The 17,969-nt window shown below is 54.6% G+C and overlaps 1 protein-coding gene and 1 long non-coding RNA gene across 13 annotated transcripts in view; one reads left to right on the forward strand and one right to left on the reverse strand.

The window, feature by feature from the left end:
• Window positions 1-17,769, forward strand: part of Pitpnm2 (phosphatidylinositol transfer protein membrane associated 2) — a 162,546-nt gene extending 144,777 nt beyond the window's left edge. For 5 of the 12 annotated variants that reach the window (XM_029566544.1, XM_029566542.1, XM_029566543.1 and 2 more), the window contains 21 exons: window positions 543-848; window positions 1,688-1,783; window positions 3,510-3,614; window positions 3,796-3,866; window positions 6,156-6,403; window positions 6,827-7,016; window positions 7,148-7,267; window positions 8,090-8,322; window positions 8,722-8,900; window positions 10,417-10,587; window positions 11,108-11,257; window positions 12,307-12,471; window positions 12,883-13,044; window positions 13,791-13,939; window positions 14,304-14,420; window positions 14,753-14,869; window positions 14,965-15,113; window positions 15,211-15,360; window positions 16,014-16,197; window positions 16,275-16,403; window positions 16,488-17,769. In XM_029566544.1, coding sequence (XP_029422404.1) covers window positions 543-848; window positions 1,688-1,783; window positions 3,510-3,614; window positions 3,796-3,866; window positions 6,156-6,403; window positions 6,827-7,016; window positions 7,148-7,267; window positions 8,090-8,322; window positions 8,722-8,900; window positions 10,417-10,587; window positions 11,108-11,257; window positions 12,307-12,471; window positions 12,883-13,044; window positions 13,791-13,939; window positions 14,304-14,420; window positions 14,753-14,869; window positions 14,965-15,113; window positions 15,211-15,360; window positions 16,014-16,197; window positions 16,275-16,403; window positions 16,488-16,808 — 3,512 coding nt within the window. In that variant the 3' untranslated portion in view covers window positions 16,809-17,769. The remainder of the gene's footprint in view (window positions 1-542; window positions 849-1,687; window positions 1,784-3,509; window positions 3,615-3,795; window positions 3,867-6,155; window positions 6,404-6,826; window positions 7,017-7,147; window positions 7,268-8,089; window positions 8,323-8,721; window positions 8,901-10,416; window positions 10,588-11,107; window positions 11,258-12,306; window positions 12,472-12,882; window positions 13,045-13,790; window positions 13,940-14,303; window positions 14,421-14,752; window positions 14,870-14,964; window positions 15,114-15,210; window positions 15,361-16,013; window positions 16,198-16,274; window positions 16,404-16,487) is intronic. The other 7 variants (XM_029566547.1, XM_029566553.1, XM_029566551.1 and 4 more) reach the window with 7 other exon arrangements.
• The window catches only part of LOC115071395, a 2,275-nt gene continuing 1,599 nt past the window's right edge, over window positions 17,294-17,969 (reverse strand). The window contains exon 2 of the long non-coding RNA XR_003850480.1: window positions 17,294-17,961. This is a non-coding gene — a long non-coding RNA (uncharacterized LOC115071395). The remainder of the gene's footprint in view (window positions 17,962-17,969) is intronic.

The following is a 17,969-nucleotide window of genomic DNA, read 5'->3' on the forward strand; positions in this document are numbered from 1 at the left end:
GAACCTGAGTTTGATCCCCTAGAATCCACATAAAAAAGCTAGGCAGGCATGGTAGTGTGTCCCTATAATCCCAGTGCTGGGAGGTAGACAGGAGAATCCCTGGAACTCACTGGTCACCCAGTCTAGTCAAATCAATGAGCTCCAGGTTCAGTGAGAGATCCTGTCTCAAAAAATAGGTGGAAAGTGATAAAGGAAAGACACCCAATGTCTGGCCTCCACACATGTACACCCACACCCTCCTTCCATGCATACGAAAAAAGAACAACCCATTTGATTTTCCATGGGAAATTCAACTGGAAAAGTAGGCCAAGCGCTGAGACAAGAGAATCTTGGGAAGTTCTATGCCACTTTCCCCTGGGGCAGAAATCCCCTCCAGCTTTACCACCACTGTGAGCTCCTGAGACCATCTGGGAGCTGGTTCTCTGGTTCTACAATAAAGAAACCGAGGCATGGGCGAACAGTGACTCTAGCCTGACTTGCAGCTTGACCCTGGTGCACAGTGACTCTGACGTGACCCTTCCTCTGTCCCTGGCTCTTTGCAGGCTTGCGGCGGGTGATGGTACGGGCCCACCGGCAGGCCTGGTGCTGGCAGGACGAGTGGTTTGGGCTGAACATGGAGAACATCCGGGAGCTGGAGAGGGAAGCACAGCTCATGCTGTCCCGCAAGATGGCCCAGTTTGCTGAGGAGGAGGGGGCCACAGAGCTCAGCAAGGACCATGTGACACAGGACCAGGCATCTGGGGCACCCCCTGAGCCCAGCAACAGCAATGGGGAGCCACTGGTGGGGCGGGGCCTGAAGAAGCAGTGGTCCACCTCCTCCAAGTCCTCACGGTCCTCCAAGCGGGGGGGTGAGCTGGAATCCCTGACTTTTGATACAGGGTCCTCCTCCTGCCCTGTCTTCCCAAGGCAGCCACACCACTGTTAGATCCTTCTAGCTCTCAAAACGGGCCCTTTTCTTTGAGCATTGTCCAGCTAACTCTTTCTAACTGAAGCTAGACTGGGCTTCAAAATAAATACCCTCACCCCAGCAGACACTCACTCCTGACTCACCTATATGCCCCACATAGACAGACAGTGACCTTGAGGAACCCGGGAGTTGGGTCTGGGCAGGCTCCCCAGACCTGCACAAGTGGATCATCTCTGAAGGGATGCCTTCAAAGTATCAAATGCTAGACAAGATGAAGTAAGGTCTCCCTATGCTTCCAGGTGTGCCCCTTGCAAGCCTGCATTCCAAGCCCAGTGGGCCTAGCCCTGGGCTCATGGCATTGGAACGGGATGAGCCAACCCCTTGGTCTCCCATCTCCCAATACTGTCCTGCAGCCAGCATTCTATTTGTCAGCTCTGCTGTGGCCATGTTTATTCATGTTTGGGCCCAGCATCCAACTGAGCACATGTCCTAGGTTCTCCATGGACACACCTACCTACTATCAAAGGGCTCCTCTTGAAAGGGCCAGAAGCTTCCACCTAGATGGGCTCTAGATACCACGCCCCCCATTTCTTCACTTCTATCTTCAGCATACCTTTCTGATGAGTCCCACTTAGGACTCCAAGTTGCCAACACACACACACACACACACACACACACACACACACACACACACAAACACACCCCGCTGTAGCTGGCTCAACAGAGCCCCTGGGCCCTCCCCTGCAGGCCAGGAAGTCACACTTGGGTTTTGCCTTCCAGCCAGCCCCTCCCGACACAGCATCTCAGAGTGGAGAATGCAGAGTATCGCCAGGGACTCTGATGAGGGCTCAGATGAAGAGTTCTTCGATGCACAAGGTAGGCAGACAGCTCCCGGCAACCCATGAGATCTTCCTGGGCCAGATAAGGTGAGGTGTGAGAGAGTGGGAATCACTACTTTCCTATTCCTGTGACCTATATGTGCCTACAGTGTCCCAGGGGACAGGCTGAGGCTTGCTGGTGGGGCACAGAGCATGAGACAAGGTCACTGGAAAGTCATCTCCCTTGAGTTTAGTGTTTTAAGCTCACCTTAGCCGTAAGTCAAGACTGAGGCCTGGCAGGAGGGTGCTGCTTTCTTGAACCCCCACCCCATAAAGGACACACAATCTTACTGAGGCATTTTTCAGGTGAATTTATTTCCATAAGAACTATAATTCACAGTGTTCTAATTTTTTTGTGCTTGCTTTATTGTATATTATTGATTTTCTTTATTAAATTAATGTAAATTAAATATGTATTTAGGAAATAGAATAAGCAGAAACTAGATGAACTGCCATTTCCCCACTGATTCCAAAATAAGCACAGCAGGTACACAGCCAATGGATTACCTGTGCCAGAAGATGCGAGTACCACCTTGCTCACATGGAACCATTAGAATGATGTCAAAAAAGTCAGAGGCAGGCACAACAAGAAGAGTCCCTTTGCAGGCTGGCAGCTGGACCAGCCCCAGCCCATGCACAGGACAGAGTCTCGGAGAGACACAGGAACATAACCCCCAATGCACAGCAAGGTCCTCTTATGCCACCACCATGCCTTAGAGGAGGAGAGGAGCCACCCAAGTGTGGCTTTTTCATTAACTGGCCACCCAGACCTGTAGAGAGAGAGCCTGGGAAGTCAATGTCCAGCAAAAAATGGCTTGACTTGGGGTTAGACAAGCTGGAAGGGCTGGCAAATGGCTCCCAAATCAAGCTTTGCACCAGTGACCCTGACAAGATTGGAAAAGGGTGTCTTTAGTACCTCACCTCTCCCAGCTAGCTTTGTCCTTGAAAGAGGAAGATACCCATCTAGTCTAGAAAAGGCCGTAGGAAAGAAGAGACAGGAGCACAGAAGCAGGGTAGCAGGCTCCTAAACACTCTGGCCCAGGAGCCCATCTGTGGCCTAAGAAAGAAGAGGCCACAGCACAAGCACAGGTAGCTGCCCAGCCCACAGGGAGGTTCTGGAAAAGTGAAAATGAGAGTCCAGTCTAGGATGAAGTATTTGCAGCAGTATTCCTCACTGAGCTGCACTTTGGCGAACATTAAACAACATCAGCAGATGAACAGATAAACAAAGGATATGGTGGAGCCATGAAAGGGAAGAAAGCAACAGCATTCCCTGCAACAAGGATGAACCTCAAAACCACAACCCTGCATGGACAAAGTCAGGCACAGAAGACCACATAGTATGTGGCTGCGTCCATGGAAAATATCCAGAAACAGGCAAAGGCCCAGAGGAGAAAGCATACTGCTAGGGGTTGGGAGCAGCAGTGAGGCCTGACTGCTTGTGAGCTAGCATAGTGTTTCCATTTAAGGTGATAAGAATGTTCTAGAATTAGATAGTTATGATGTCTGTACTGCATTGTGAATATGGTAGGTATCACTTTAAAATGATGTAAATGGAAAATTTTATATGATGGGAAAAAACATCAGGTAGCATACAGTTGCCTGGCTAGCCTATTAAGATGGGAAGAAAGAGCAGAGCTGGGCACACTGGGTATGTGGGCTCAAGGAGCACAACAGGTCCATTGTGGTCCCCAGTTCCCACTGAAGTCCCTCCTCCTCCCCAGAGGACCTGTCCGACTCAGAGGAAATGTTCCCCAAGGATATCACTAAGTGGAACTCCAATGACCTCATGGACAAAATGGAGAGCTCAGAGCCTGAAGACCCGCAGGGTAACCAGCTTGAGAGGGCTGGAGGGCCCAACCTGTTCCTTTCTTCCCCAGGGCCTGCACAATGGTGGGACCTAGGGGCTTGAGGTGTCGGGGGGAGGTGCTCCTAGGCCAGAGCTCCCTCATCATGGCTATCAGGCTGCCTATTGCATCTGCAGCTCACAGTATGACTTTTGTGTTGCAGATGGTCTATACCACCAGAGTGGCCCTGAGTTCAGGGTCGCCTCCAGTGTGGAGCAGCTGAACATCATCGAGGTAAGTGCCCACCTAGACACTAATGGGCCAAGGCTGTGATGCTCAGGCTGTGGGGAAGGGGAGCTGGGTACAGAGAAGCAGTCTACAGGGTTCAGAGGCAGAACTCGCCATTGCCTCATATACATGCTTGGCCAGACACTCACCAGAAAGGCCCAGGGGTTCCTTTCCTTGCTGCCTCCTAGGGAGACTCCTGGCAGCCCCCTCTCTATGATGTCTCTGAGAACCAGGGACAGCAGATAGCCCCCAAGGAAAACCTTGACCAAGCTCCATCTTTGGGAAAGTAAAATGAGAACCTTGTAAATTCCAGAACAGAACTAAGACCTTCACCTTGTTCCCAGCCTTTCTGCAGCTCTGGAAGATAAAAAGACAGAAGGGGAGGAAGCCAAAGTTGCCTAGGGTGAAGCAGTGTCACCGTAGTCCATGAGGTGGCCCTTGGGGTCAGGCAGAGCTCAGTATGTGCAATAAAGCTGACTTTGTGGAGCCTGTGTCCACTTTGGGGATTCTTTGCCAGAGCTTGCACTCCCTCCACCTGAGGGCCATCAGAGCTGTCTGTACTGGAGCAGGAACCAGGCTGGGTCAGAACTGTCCTGTGCTGTGGTCATGAGCACTGTCCTGCTCTGACCCTAGGCTGCCCAAGCTGGAGATAGCACCTCAGTGGGAATTTGGGTCCCCCTGGGGAGCCTGGGAGAGAGGCAGGCACACCTCTTCCCCTTCTGGGGTCTTCTGCTTTGAGGTCTGAGGTGGAGGTGAGCTTTTCTAGAAGCAGGTAGCCAAGCCAAGGGAATGACTGCCAGTTGCTTCTTAATGCTAAACAAAGCAAACTAGAGGCCCTTCCCACTTGGCACACACAGCTCTGACTGTCCCCCAGGAGAGGGGTGGAGCCTGGGGCTTGGGATCTGCCATGGGATGTGCATTTGGAGCCCAGCACTGATTCTGGGGCACTGCCATCCAGTCAAACCTCTCTGTCCACACTAGCCCCCAAACAGGAACCTTCCCTTATGGAAGGGTGGCTTGATGGAGACACTGACTAGAGGATGTTCTGGTTCTCCAGAGCTGGCCTTACTGTTACTGTAGGCTCTGTTCTCACTAGAGACCAGAGCAGAGGCAGTTCCTGCCTTAGGCCAAGTGTGAGGAAAGCCATGTTTCTAGGCCCGTGGATATCCCTGAAGAGAGCCAGACAGGTTCTGGGTTCTCTCAGCCCCATGACCCAACCTTGCCCATCCCCAGTCGATAAAGTGCTATTGGGCTGTAGCTTCCTGTCCAGAGGCAGGCAGGCTTCCATAGACATTTCTAACCTTGTGGTCACTGTGTTGAGAGGTCACTGCACTTGATCCTGATAGGGCTGGCCAACCATTCCCACCCAGTCCAGCCTGTAGTGGGCAGTCCCCAGTATGGACAGTTGTTCCTACCCCAGCCTCTGGGAGGAGAAAGAGCCCCATGGTCTACAACTGGTCTCTCTTCTACTTTCTTCTCACCTACTCATGGACAAACATGGCTCAGCAAATACTAACAGTGGCCCTTCTTGAACTTCTCTCCAGTCACACACCAAGAGCTCAGGGCAAGGGGTTCAGGAAGAACCTTCTGGGCAGGGACCATAACCTGGGCTGCCAGGAGAGCTTTGGTAGGGATTTTGGGTTCCAGTCTGTCTTGGTGCTGACATGCTAAGTGACCAGTGTCTGGGCATCTTCACCCCACTGCCTTGTTTCTGAAAGATAGAGCTCTGTACTCCTATACACAGGTATGCATTCTAGTGGCTTGCCTTGACATCACTGCAGGCCTGGCTAGTAGGAAGGTGGGGTCATGACCTGATCTTCCTACTGGAAGGTGCTGGGACCCTCCCTCCACCAGAATATCCCTACTTTCTGGAAACCCTCATCTTAGACAAGGGCCTGGGGTTGAGAAAGCAAGACACCTCCCGAGGCTTTGGAGCCCAAGCAGAAACTGCTACCTGAGACCCTGAAGGAGGCGGAACTGATGCTTGCTCAGGAAAAGACATTCCCTTGTGTCTACCGTGTCCCTGGTCAGGCCACCCCTCTCTTTCTCCAGGCCCTGGTCCCTGCAAGGGTCCAAAGGAGGGTCTAAGGCAATGAACTCCAGACTCCATAACCAGATAACCAAAAACCAGGGTTTTTAGGCTGGGAATATATCTCTGTACTAGAAGGAATATAGCTCAGCAGTAGAGTGCTTGCCTAGCATATGTGAGGCCCTAAGTTCAACTCCCAGAACCACAAAAAAAAACAGGGCAACTGGAGCCTGGCAAGGAGTTCATGCCCACCCCTGCCCATGCAGGATGAGGTGAGCCAGCCACTGGCCGTGCCACCCTCCAAGATCCACGTGCTGCTGCTGGTGCTGCATGGAGGCACCATCCTGGACACAGGAGCCGGAGACCCCAGCTCCAAGCAGGGTGATGCAAACACTATTGCCAATGTGTTTGACACCGTCATGCGTGTACACTACCCCAGCGCCCTAGGTCACCTAGCCATCCGCCTGGTGCCCTGTCCACCCATCTGTGCTGACGCCTTCGCCCTCGTCTCCAAGTGAGTGGCATGTGCCTGTCCACACCCATCAGGCCCCACAGGGAGGGGAAACAGCAGCACACTGTCCTCACCTCTGGCCCCCAGCATTAAGTAGCCATACAGTGTCAGTTGCTCTGTACAGATTTCCTTTCCTGCCATCTAGCCCCCTTAGCCCAGAAGCAGTAGAGCCTATGCAGACAAGCTGATCAGATTCCTGGAGGACAGGCCCAAGGTTGTGTCCAGGGTCCAATTCTGTAGAAAGGGGATGCTAGCCTATTTGGGGTATATGGGTTTACTTAGTGGTCCTGGCCCCCTGAGCCTGCCTGAGGCATGGCCTGGGATTGTCTCCATAAGCTCTTTTGAGAAGGCCTGTTGCTCAGGTGAGGGGCCTTTGGGTCAAGTGGAGTCCACCTGCATTTTGTTGACCCAGCCCCTTACCCCCAGCCTCAGCCCCTACGGCCATGATGAGGGCTGCCTGTCCAGCAGCCAGGACCACATCCCCCTAGCTGCCCTGCCCCTGCTGGCCACTTCCTCACCCCAGTACCAAGAGGCAGTTTCTACAGTGATTCAGCGGGCCAACCTGGCTTATGGGGATTTCATCAAGTCCCAGGAAGGTGTGACCTTCAACGGACAGGTGAGTAGTGGTAGGAGGTAGGGGAAGACCTTTCAGGGTGGGCTGACCAGAGGACCAAGGGGAATGGCTTTCTCTAGCCTGCAGCCCAATAAGCAGGGTAAAGATTCAGGCCTCTGCCCTCCTGCCTCCAGGTCTGCCTGATTGGAGACTGTGTTGGGGGAATCCTGGCATTCGATGCCTTATGCTACAGCAGCCAGCCAGTGTCTGAGAGTCAGAGCAGCAGCCGCCGGGGCAGCGTGGTCAGTGTGCAGGTACCCAAGCAGGGGCTCGGGTAGGACTGTCCTTTGGTCCCGCACCTCCACCAAGTTCTGCAATCTGTGGTGTGCCATGGAGATTGGCTACCCTTCCTGCTGCAGGGCACCAAACCTTCAGTTGGCCTGTTCTGTGTCCCACAAGCAGGGTACCTAGCAAAGACCCCGAGGAGCTGACATGGACACTTCCAGCCATGCTCTGTCTATTCTGTCCACTCAACAATGTCAAAGCCTCTGGGCTTAGCACGAGCTCAAGACATGGGAAACAGAAGATACCTGAGTCTGTCTAAGGACTCAGGGAAGATCCTCAAGTCAGGTCCACAGCAACCCAAAGGAGCTGAGAGTGTTCCTTAGAATCCCTCAGTAGACAGACAAGAAGGATACAGGTTGTTAGTGTGGGAGTCATGGCAGGACCTTGGGGGCTGGAGAACCATTGTAATATGGTAGGGTCAAGAGAGCATGTGGCTTCACACACCCCACACTAGGGTCTGCATGCATGGTATAGCTCTGGTCCTGGGAGGTGAGATGGGCAGAGCCAGCAGAGAGGAAGGCTCTGAAATCTCTTGATGCAGAGTAGCCATCCCCTAGGGAAGATCACCTGGTACCTTGTGACCAGCCAGCTCAGGAACGAAGGCTGCCAGGACTTAGCCAATAGTTTGAGGGATAGTGGGAGACAAGATCTTCCCCGATGGTTGGGTAAGAATCCCACAACTGGACAGTGGCTAGCAGGGCCTAGAGTCAGGAGTAAGGGGTTCACAGAACACAGAAGAAAGGCCCAGGCCAGAAGCCACCTGGCAGTGAGCCTCCATGGGGCCGTTCCAGGACGCTGACCTGCTATCTCCGGGCATCCTGGTGAATACAGCACACTGCTCCAGTGGCAGTGGCAACAGTGGTGGCTTCAGTCTAGAGAGCAGTCGGCATCTGAGCCGCAGCAACATCGACATCCCCCGCAGCAATGGCACTGAGGACTCCAGAAGGCAGCTGCCCCGCAAGAGGAGCGACTCGTCTACCTATGAGCTAGATACCATCCAGCAGCACCAGGCCTTCCTGTCCAGGTAGGGGTTGGGGACACTTCCAGAGGGAGGGGCCCCAGCATAGAGGAACCAAGATGCTCTTCCAGCCCACATGCCAGTTGCATGTATGGGGTATTGGGAGTCTCTGCCAGACATTGTTTGGAGGATTCCCCAGCTTACTGGGTCTGTGGTCATGTATATACCAAGGGCTACCATCAGCCACATGAAACACATTGTCCTGACAGTGAGAATAAGGTGGAGTCAGGAACAGCATGATCTGGCTAGGTCTATCCTGCAGGCAGCAGGCCCCCTGGTTGTAATTCACTGTCACTAGGAGTGTCCCAGTAGGTGCTAAGTTGCACACTCAGGACAGCACAGGCCCAGATCCAGTCTGTCCCTTGTGAGGCTGACCCCAGGTGACCTGCACATCCCCCACTGCAGCCTCCACGCCAGTGTGCTGAGGAATGAGCCCAGCTCCCACCGCTCAAGCAGCTCTACCATGCTGGACGGCACTGGAGCCCTGGGCAAGTTTGACTTCGAGATCGCCGACCTCTTCCTCTTCGGGTGCCCACTGGGGCTGGTCCTGGCCTTGAGGAAAACAGTCATTCCCTCCCTGGATGGTGAGAGCCTTGCAGGGGAAGGACAGGCTGCCTAAACTGGGCAGGAGCCTTTGTAAATCTATCACAAGACCATGGTTATGCCTTCAGCATGTGACTGCTGCTCAGTTCAAGGGGCTCCACACACATTTAGTCCATAACTACCCACCCAGGACCACTGCCTTTTCCTGTTGCTTCAGCAACAGTCACCTGCCCATCTCCTGAAACCTCTTGCTTTATAACTTGCAAAGGCACCCTGGAGCAGAAGGATACACAGCTAGGTCAGGGAAGGTCAGGTAAAACAGACCTAGTCTTCAGTTTAGGGTGTTCCCATAGGGACAGATGTGGACCTCCTGGATCAGTGGTGTTAGCTCCTCACAGTCTCCATAAGATGGGAAGCAGGATGGCAAGTTGAGCATCCTAGCATCCCAGAAATCCCTGTGTCCAGATTAGCCAGTGCAGCACCAGAGCCATGATGACCTCCACAGTAACTGTTATCTTCCTAGTTACATCCCCCAAAGAGGCCTAGACAAGCCAAGAGCAAGTGAGCAGCAGTGAGGCTCGGTTAAAATGAATGCCCTGGACATGCAGCATTCCATGCCCTTTCCCTTCCTTGAGGTGGCAACAGCAGCCCTAAAAGGACTCGACAACTGAGTTTACACACAGGGGCAGCTGTCCACTTGCAGGGCAAAGCCATCCACCTCACTTGGAGAAGTCCCACAGATTCTCACACTCCCACAAAGACTGTATTATGGGATCCCCTGTCACCCCAAGGAAGAATGAGGTGAAACTTTATATGCTGATGTGAGAAAACAGAGTTTAAAAAGCACAGCATATATGCTCCTACATGGGTGTGGTTTAGAAGGAAGGCACCTGCCCCTGACACTCAAGCCTTCCTCACAATCCAGGAGGTGGTCTATAAAGGGGGAAGCATGTCTACACCAAGGCAGTGATGGGGCGACTTTAGCCTGTGCATGTGTGGCACCCAGTAAAGATCCACATGGAGTCCCCATGGACAATCCTGAGCTAGAAGAAGCCCTCCACAGTGTGCTGTCCATCACTCTTTCCTGTGCTGGACAGTTGTTCTTACTAGGGTAACTATAACTTCTCCAATTAAAAAAAAAAATGGATCCTGGGTGTGATGGCACACACCTTTAATCCCAGCACTCTGGAGGCAGAGGCGGGCAGTCTCTAAGAGTTCAAGGCCAGCCTGGTCTACATAGCTAGTTCCAGGCCAGCTGGGGCTACAGAAGACCCTGTCTCAAAAAGACCAAAAAAAAAAAAAATGGAATTGAGCACAGTGGTGCACATGCCTGTAATCTCAACAGACAGGAGAGAAGCTGAGGCAGGAAGAGTTCAAGTTCAATGCCAGCCTGGGAGCTACATGGTAAAAGATAATTTTTTTATTAATAAAGGCACAATGATTCAAACAGATCTCAAACTGATTTTAAAAAATATATATGGCAGAGAGAGCCTGGGCCCCAGACCCCACTTTCTACCTAAAGTCTCCTTTCTCTGCAACTGACTCCTTCATTCCCAGTTTTCCAGCTGCGGCCAGCATGTCAGCAAGTGTACAACCTCTTCCACCCTGCGGACCCATCAGCCTCCCGCCTGGAGCCACTGCTGGAGCGGCGCTTCCACACACTGCCACCCTTTAGCATACCCCGCTATCAACGTTACCCGCTGGGGGATGGCTGCTCCACATTGCTGGGTGAGACTCCTCAGGAAGGTGGAGGTTGATGTTTTAAGGCTGGTTGTAGCCCCTATGGTGCACAGCCCCGTACACACACTGTGGGTCTTCCCAAAAGGAGACACAGACAAGCACCCATCCTCAGTGGACACCTGTCCCAATAAACACCTGCTGAGGTGCAGATGCAGTCATCCTCACTGATCCCTGTCAGAGCTTCCCCAGGAGTCCCAGTATCAGCCAGGGCCAGACTCTCCTGCTTCTGGGGTCTCCAACCCCACAGAGACACAGTTAAGGACCCAAGAGGCTTTTCACTAAGTTGGGGGCATTGTGGGCTGTGCCCATCATGGCAGGTGGCTGGCCCAGAAATGACTGGGAGTATGGGAGGGAGCACCCCCAGAATGGCCCATTCCCTACCCCAGCGTGTCCTGGCATCTTGTCATCACGTCCTGGTCCTTAAGGAGCCCAAGTCCATGCATGTGTGCAGATGGCACACTTGAGTGTCTGTTCTTGTCCTCTCTGTTCTCTCCCCGTCTGCCTCCAGTTGAGACCGTGCAGAGAAACCCTGAGCTGGTCCTGGAGGGTGGCCCCCTGGCCCCTCTCCCCCACGGGGACAGCTTCCTGGAAACCAGTATTCCTGTTCCCGCGCTCACCTGGCAAGACGGGCCCCGCCAGAGCCCGGGCTGTGCTGAGTGTGTGTACCCCCAACTCATGGTGACTGATGTTCTGCTTGGCTGCTGACCCCTGGTCCTCATGCCCCCTCATGCCCTCTTTGGCCACTTGGAGTTTGTGGGACCTTGGAAGCAAGGACATGGCCACGGGGAGTTAGTCTTGGTTCCTCTTTTCTGCATACAGTAAGTCAGAAGCTGAGGTGACCTAAACACAAAGTGGTCACAGCTGCCCAGAGATGGACAGAGGCTATTCCAGGGTCACACAGCATATGACTTTGCAAGGATGCTGTCGTCCCGTCCCCGTCCTCCCCTCTTCCTGTGACTGCAGACACGCTCAGATAAAGAGGACAAAAGAGTGGGACCTCAGGCCAACCATCCCTTACCCTTTAGAAATCCTTGGTCCTGGTGAGGAGTTAGGATTCTCTGGGTCCCTTCTTCCTTCCCTGAGAGGGCCCCTCTGATTCTCCATCCACACTGGCCTTCTACCTGGGCCCTATTCCCCCTGTACTCTCTTTTCTACAGCCTGGGCCCAGTGAGCCAGGCTGGAGCCCTCAGCCTGTGTCTTCAGACACTGTTAGGGGATGGCTTGATGTGCACTATATGTGAGGGCTACTCAGGGGGCTGCCTCCTAAGTCTTCAGCCTATGCAGGGCATCCCTAGGAAGCTACCCAAGGCCACTGTTGTCAACACACCCCTCAAACCCAGGGTGGGGCTACCACCACTGCCAAGCTGTGGTCCAACCCAGGGGCTCAGGAGGTCTCTGTTGCTGGGGCTGCCAGAAAGCAACTGTGGGACCAAATATGGAAAAAGAGGTGGCCAGGGGGGGCGGGAGTCCATGCCTTGCCTCCCTACCCTGTGTCTGTGTCCATCTGTCTGTCATTTCCTACCCCACTCTCCTCTTCCCTGCCTCAACTCAGGCCCTTGGCTCTCACAGCCCTGAACCAGCCACTCCCTAGCCTGCCCAGCCCGGGTGCACGCTGGACCCGGCAAGCTGGCCTCCCCCACTGCTGGGGAACCTAGAGCCAGGCAGGGCCTCTCTCACTTGGACCTCTCTGTCCCTATCCACCCACAGCGGATGTACTCCAGACCCACAACACAGTCTTCCAAGAGCATGTAGCCCCTTCATCACCCAGCACAGCTCCTACCAGCCGTGGCTTCCGCAGAGCCAGTGAGATCAGCATTGCCAGCCAGGTGTCAGGCATGGCTGAGAGCTACACAGCATCCAGCATTGCCCAGAGTGAGTGCCATCCCCAGCACTTCTGCCCTCAGCTAAGAGTCCCTATGGCCATGGCTGGAGACATTCTTGGTGCCACACCTGGGGAGGGTGTTAATGGTGTCTAGCTGGCAGGGAGCCAGCGCTGAACCCCTGCAGGGCTGGGACACTTACCACAATGACTGCTTGGCCATCCCAGCCTAAGGTGGCCTGGTTGGGAGGTTTGGAGAGGGGACTTCAGAGAGGCTGTGGCCAGAGCAACTGGGCCAAAGCTGGGACTGCTCTGGGGGTTTCTGGAGATTTCAACTTTCTTAAGGGGAGGGTCTTCCCTTGGTGGGCCCTGGCTCCGTCCTTATATCTTCCCTGCCCTGGTGGCAGTGTGGTGGCCCCTGGTGTGGGTATGGCTGAGCCATTGCCCTTGTTCTTGCTTCCCAGAGGGTCCTTCATTGCTCAGCCACACCCCCAGCGTCAGGCGCCTGTCCCTGCTTGCCCTGCCCCCCCCATCCCCTACCATCCAAGGTCCCCGTACCAGGGCAAAGCAGGTGAGCTCCAGCCTGGAGAGGGCCCCCTGCCTCCCTGACTTGGACATCGGAGAAGGTACCCCACGCATAGCACACTCCCCTCTAACCTGGGGTTGGTCACTCACTGTTGCCAAGCGTGTCTCACCGCTTACTGCCAGGGTCAGGAGCCCAGGCTTGGGCGGGAAGGATGCAGCCTTCCAGGGAGGGGAGGGTAAGGCTAGAGGTACCTGGGTGCTAAAGAACTGAAATGAGGCCCTAAGGGTCCTCTTTGCACAGGCTGTGGGAAGAACTCTGGAGAGATAGTCACCATCAGATGGGTACATCAGATGTACAGCTAGCAGGTGTGGCATGCTGTTTCTCCCTTTAAGGAGGATGTTCAAGACCATCTATCTCATCTTGTCCTCTTTGGACCTCTTTGGCAGCTAAGGCACTGAGGATGGCAGCAAACCTCACCTGGAAGTTCTAGAATTATCAAACCAAAGGCGCTCTGTGCCACCTTTCACACTCCTGAACCTCAGGACCAAGGACAGAGAGGGCCTCTATGGTCCAGGCCAGGGGCTCCTTAGGATCTGCAACAACTGGGGACAGCTAGTCTTGCCTACAGACATCCCTGTGCCCCTCAGCATCACCACCCCCTGCAGCAGGGCTGCTTGTGGCACCTTCTACCCACAAAGCTGCTTGCCTGTCACCAGCCTAGAAGAAAAACTGCTTTGCTGCAGCTGGAGGGAAAACTGGTCTGAGTTTAACAGAGCTAAGGACCAGATGACCTACTAGAGTCTCTGTCTAGGACCCTAGTACAATCACACTCCTTCCTTCTGGCAGTTGCTGCAAAGTGGTGGGGCCAGAAGAGGATTGACTATGCCCTGTACTGCCCCGATGCCCTCACGGCCTTCCCCACCGTGGCCCTGCCCCACCTCTTCCACGCCAGCTACTGGGAGTCAACTGACGTCGTCTCCTTTCTGCTTAGACAGGTATCCACTGTCCCAACTGCCAAGGCCTCACAGGAGATCCCTAAGGACTCGGGATTGGATGAGGGACTGTGAGAGTTCCACCCTGTCCTGTCAGGTCACAGAGCAGGTGGAATAGGGGAATCTTTATGCTGGGGTGTGTGACCACCAGGGCATGTTGGGATGGGAGGGATGCACTGTATATTCACACACAGATGGGAATTTGTGGGGGAGGGCAGAACAGGCTTAGAGGGTTTGATAGTGTCCCCTAAGCCCTCCCAGGTTCCCATTGCCAGCTCCTGGTGCCTTTGGGCCTTTTCTAGAACAGCCACTCAAACTTGAGCCTGGCCTGGCTTTACCCTTCCCCATTGCCTACTTCTGTTCCTAGGTCATGCGGCACGATAGCTCCAGTATCCTGGAGCTGGATGGCAAGGAAATGTCTGTGTTCACACCTTCTCAGCCAAGAGAGAAGTGGCAGCGCAAAAGGACACACGTGAAGCTGAGGGTAAAGGCCCTATAGCTGTAAGACCCTACAGCCATTTAGTCCTGTGTAATAAGAAGCCCCATACTATGGAGGAGGAAGCTGAGTCATTGAAGTGCACTGTCTCATCAATACTTGAGGTGTGAAGTAGAAGCTTTAAACCCATTTCACAGACAGGGAAGGAAGTGCAGCGAGGCTGGCTTCCTCTCCTCCTGGCTTGGTCAGATCATTGGCTGAACCACAACAAAGGCTGCCTTACTCAGAGTCCACAGCAAACCCTCAGGCCCACCATATAAGAAGACCCCTGCCACTCTCCATGCACCCTCCATCACTCTACTTTGCCCTTCCCTCCCCAGAATGTGACAGCCAACCACCGGATCAACGATGCAGTTGCCAACGAAGATGGCCCACAGGTTGTGACAGGCCGGTTCATGTATGGGCCCTTGGACATGGTCACCTTGACTGGGGAGAAGGTGAGAACATGGGTACCTGGGATGGTCCCTGCCTCCCTCTGGCCAGGCCATGGCCAGCTTGTGGCCAGCTTGTGACCATCTTACCTGGGCTCCAGGTGGATGTACACATCATGATGCAGCCACCCTCGGGTGAGTGGCTGCATCTGGACACACTGGTGACCAACAATAGTGGGCGCGTCTCCTACACCATCCCAGAGACACACCGCCTGGGGGTGGGCGTCTACCCCATCAAGATGGTGGTCAGGTATGCACCTCGGGTGGGATGGGTAGGGCAGGGCCAGCCTCCTGGGGGTAGGAGAGGGGACTCTGGCTGGTTCTGACGAGCTGTCCCTGCTGGCCAGAGGAGACCACACATTTGCCGACAGCTACATCACTGTGCTGCCCAAGGGCACAGAGTTTGTGGTCTTCAGCATTGATGGCTCCTTTGCTGCCAGTGTGTCCATCATGGGCAGTGACCCCAAGGTGCGCGCCGGGGCTGTGGACGTGGTGCGGTGAGTAGCCCTGAGAACCTCGTATGACTATCAGAAGATAGGTGGGCTCAGCAGCTAGAGGCTCCTGCAGGCCAAGTAGGGGAGGAAACAGCATAGCCCCTGAGCCTTCAAGGTCTTCAAGACCCAAGTCTGGAGTCCAATGTGACCAGTGACCAGTGTGCTCTTGAACAAGTTGTAGATGCTCTTTATGCCGTGCCTCCTTTGAGGATACTCAGGAGGCCCCCAGCTGAGTGCCTGTGAGGGTTTGATGCTGCCACTCACCCTCATTACCACTATTGTTCAAATCCTGACAAAGTTGTACTTTCTCCTTTCTCTTTTCCTATGTGTAGTACTAGGGATTTAACCGGGGCCTCACTCACATAAGGCAAGTGCAAGTACTCCACTGAGCTACATCCCCAGCCCTCTTTACTTATTTTGAGACAGGTTCTCATTAAGTTCCCCAAGCTGTTTTGAGCTCACTCTGCAACCCAGGCAGGCTTTGAATTTTCAATATTCCTGCCTCAGTCTTCTGAGTAGCTGGGATTACCCTCAGACTCAGCTGAAGATGCACTTTTTAGTGGCCCAGGTAGACACAAGCTGGGCAGGAAAGAGGGCAGCCCAAGGATGAGAAGGGGCAGCCATGGGACACCCAGGCCTGCCCCTTGCCTCTGCAGACACTGGCAGGACCTGGGCTACCTCATCATCTATGTGACGGGTCGGCCTGACATGCAGAAGCAGCGGGTGGTAGCATGGCTGGCCCAGCACAACTTCCCTCACGGTGTGGTGTCCTTCTGTGATGGCCTGGTGCATGATCCGCTGCGGCACAAGGCCAACTTCCTAAAGCTGCTCATCTCTGAGGTGGGGCTTGGGAAGACCGGGGCAGGGTAAGGTAGGCAAGAGGGCCCAGCCTGTGCCCACACTTGTCTCACTCACAGCTGCACCTGCGCGCACATGCAGCCTATGGCTCCACAAAGGATGTGGCGGTCTACAGCTCCATTAGTTTGTCCCCCATGCATATCTACATCGTGGGCCGACCCACTAAGAAGCTGCAACAGCAGTGCCAGGTGAGTGGGCACTGAAGGGGCACAGGCAGACAGCTTGGGGAGCCCCAGCCCTGCTGACCGCCAGTCCATGTCCCGCCTCTGCAGTTCATCACAGACGGCTATGCAGCCCACCTGGCCCAGCTCAAGTACAATCATCGGGCACGGCCAGCCCGCAACACAGCTACCCGCATGGCCCTGCGCAAGGGCAGTTTCGGCCTACCTGGCCAGGGCGACTTCCTGCGCTCCCGGAACCACTTGCTCCGCACCATCTCAGCCCAGCCCAGTGGGCCCAGCCACCGGCATGATCGGACGCAGAGCCTGGTGGACAACGAGCGGGGCCAGCGCAGCATGAGCGTGGCAGCCAGCTGCTGGGGCCGGGCCATGACTGGCCGGCTTGAACCAGGGGCAGCCACGGGCTCCAAGTAGGATGTTATGAGGCGCTGTGGTCTCCATGGTGCTAGGCCAGTGAGCTGGTCCCACTGGGAGGCCTAGCCTGGGTACACCCAGGCGGCTGGGGACAAGCACACATGTGGCCCAGGAGCTTGTCCCAGGACTCTTGGAAGATACGGCCATGCCACACAGTCCTCTCAAGCCTTGCCTCATGCCCCAGGCTCTGAGGGGCCCAGCTTGTCATGGAAGCTGGCAGGACATCCAGCCCATGATAGAAGAGAGACCAGAATGCTTCACTTAGCTTGGCTTAGGAGGCACTCCCAGACATCTTCCCTGCATTGAGCTCCCAGCCTCCTGGTGCCAGCTATGGGTCCAGGCCCAGTCTGCCACCTCTCTGTCTGCTGGCAAGCCTCCCTAGGTCCCCTCCCATTGGTAGCAGCTCCAGCAGGGGTCCAGCCTGCTTGTTGTTGATTCCAGTTCTCAACTGTCCAACCTCACTGATGTTGCACTGGTTTTTGAGAGTGGAGACTCGTTACCATCTCCTTTGGCTCCAGACTTGTTGATGTGCATGAAAACCCAGTATCTACTGATCCAGGACCTGTCACCACACAGAATGTTCCAGTGTGGCAAATCCTCGTGCAAGCAGGGGAGAAAGGCCATATGTTAATTTCTGCAGCCTTCCTGGCCTGCCAGCACCATGGCATCCCAGTGGCAATTCTGGACTGCTGCCCATCCATCCACTTGCCCCACCTGGAGTCCAGTGCAGTCACAGGCCGGGTGTCACACCCAGCCTTGAGCAGAACACAGGCTTGAGGCTAGTGAAGTCCAGAGCCAGCCTGAGTAGCCCATCTTGGGCAGCTATGCCTGGGCAAGCCTGGTCTCCACTTCCACTCTTGCCTGCCATGGGGCCAAGGCCCTGGTGCCATGGCTTCTGCCCTCCCGCGTTTCTACGCCTTTCTACTTCTCAATCTAATTTCTATGTTTTTTTAAAAAGCAATCCTTGGCTGCTTCCTTTTCTTAACTCTCAGTGTAATGCAGCCCCTCCACACTGGAAATACCCAGCACTGTGACAGGGTCCAGCCTGGTCTGACCTGTGGGCCCTGCACCTGGCCCACTCGGCAAGGTGTGGGCTCCCTCCCTCACCTGACCCACAATTCTACAGGATTTCTACTCTGGGGGGGGGGGGGCCCTTAGGTT

Source organism: Nannospalax galili, unplaced genomic scaffold (genome assembly GCF_000622305.1).
Source record: "Nannospalax galili isolate Female #2095 unplaced genomic scaffold, S.galili_v1.0 scaffold218, whole genome shotgun sequence".
Classification (NCBI taxonomy): domain Eukaryota; kingdom Metazoa; phylum Chordata; class Mammalia; order Rodentia; family Spalacidae; genus Nannospalax; species Nannospalax galili.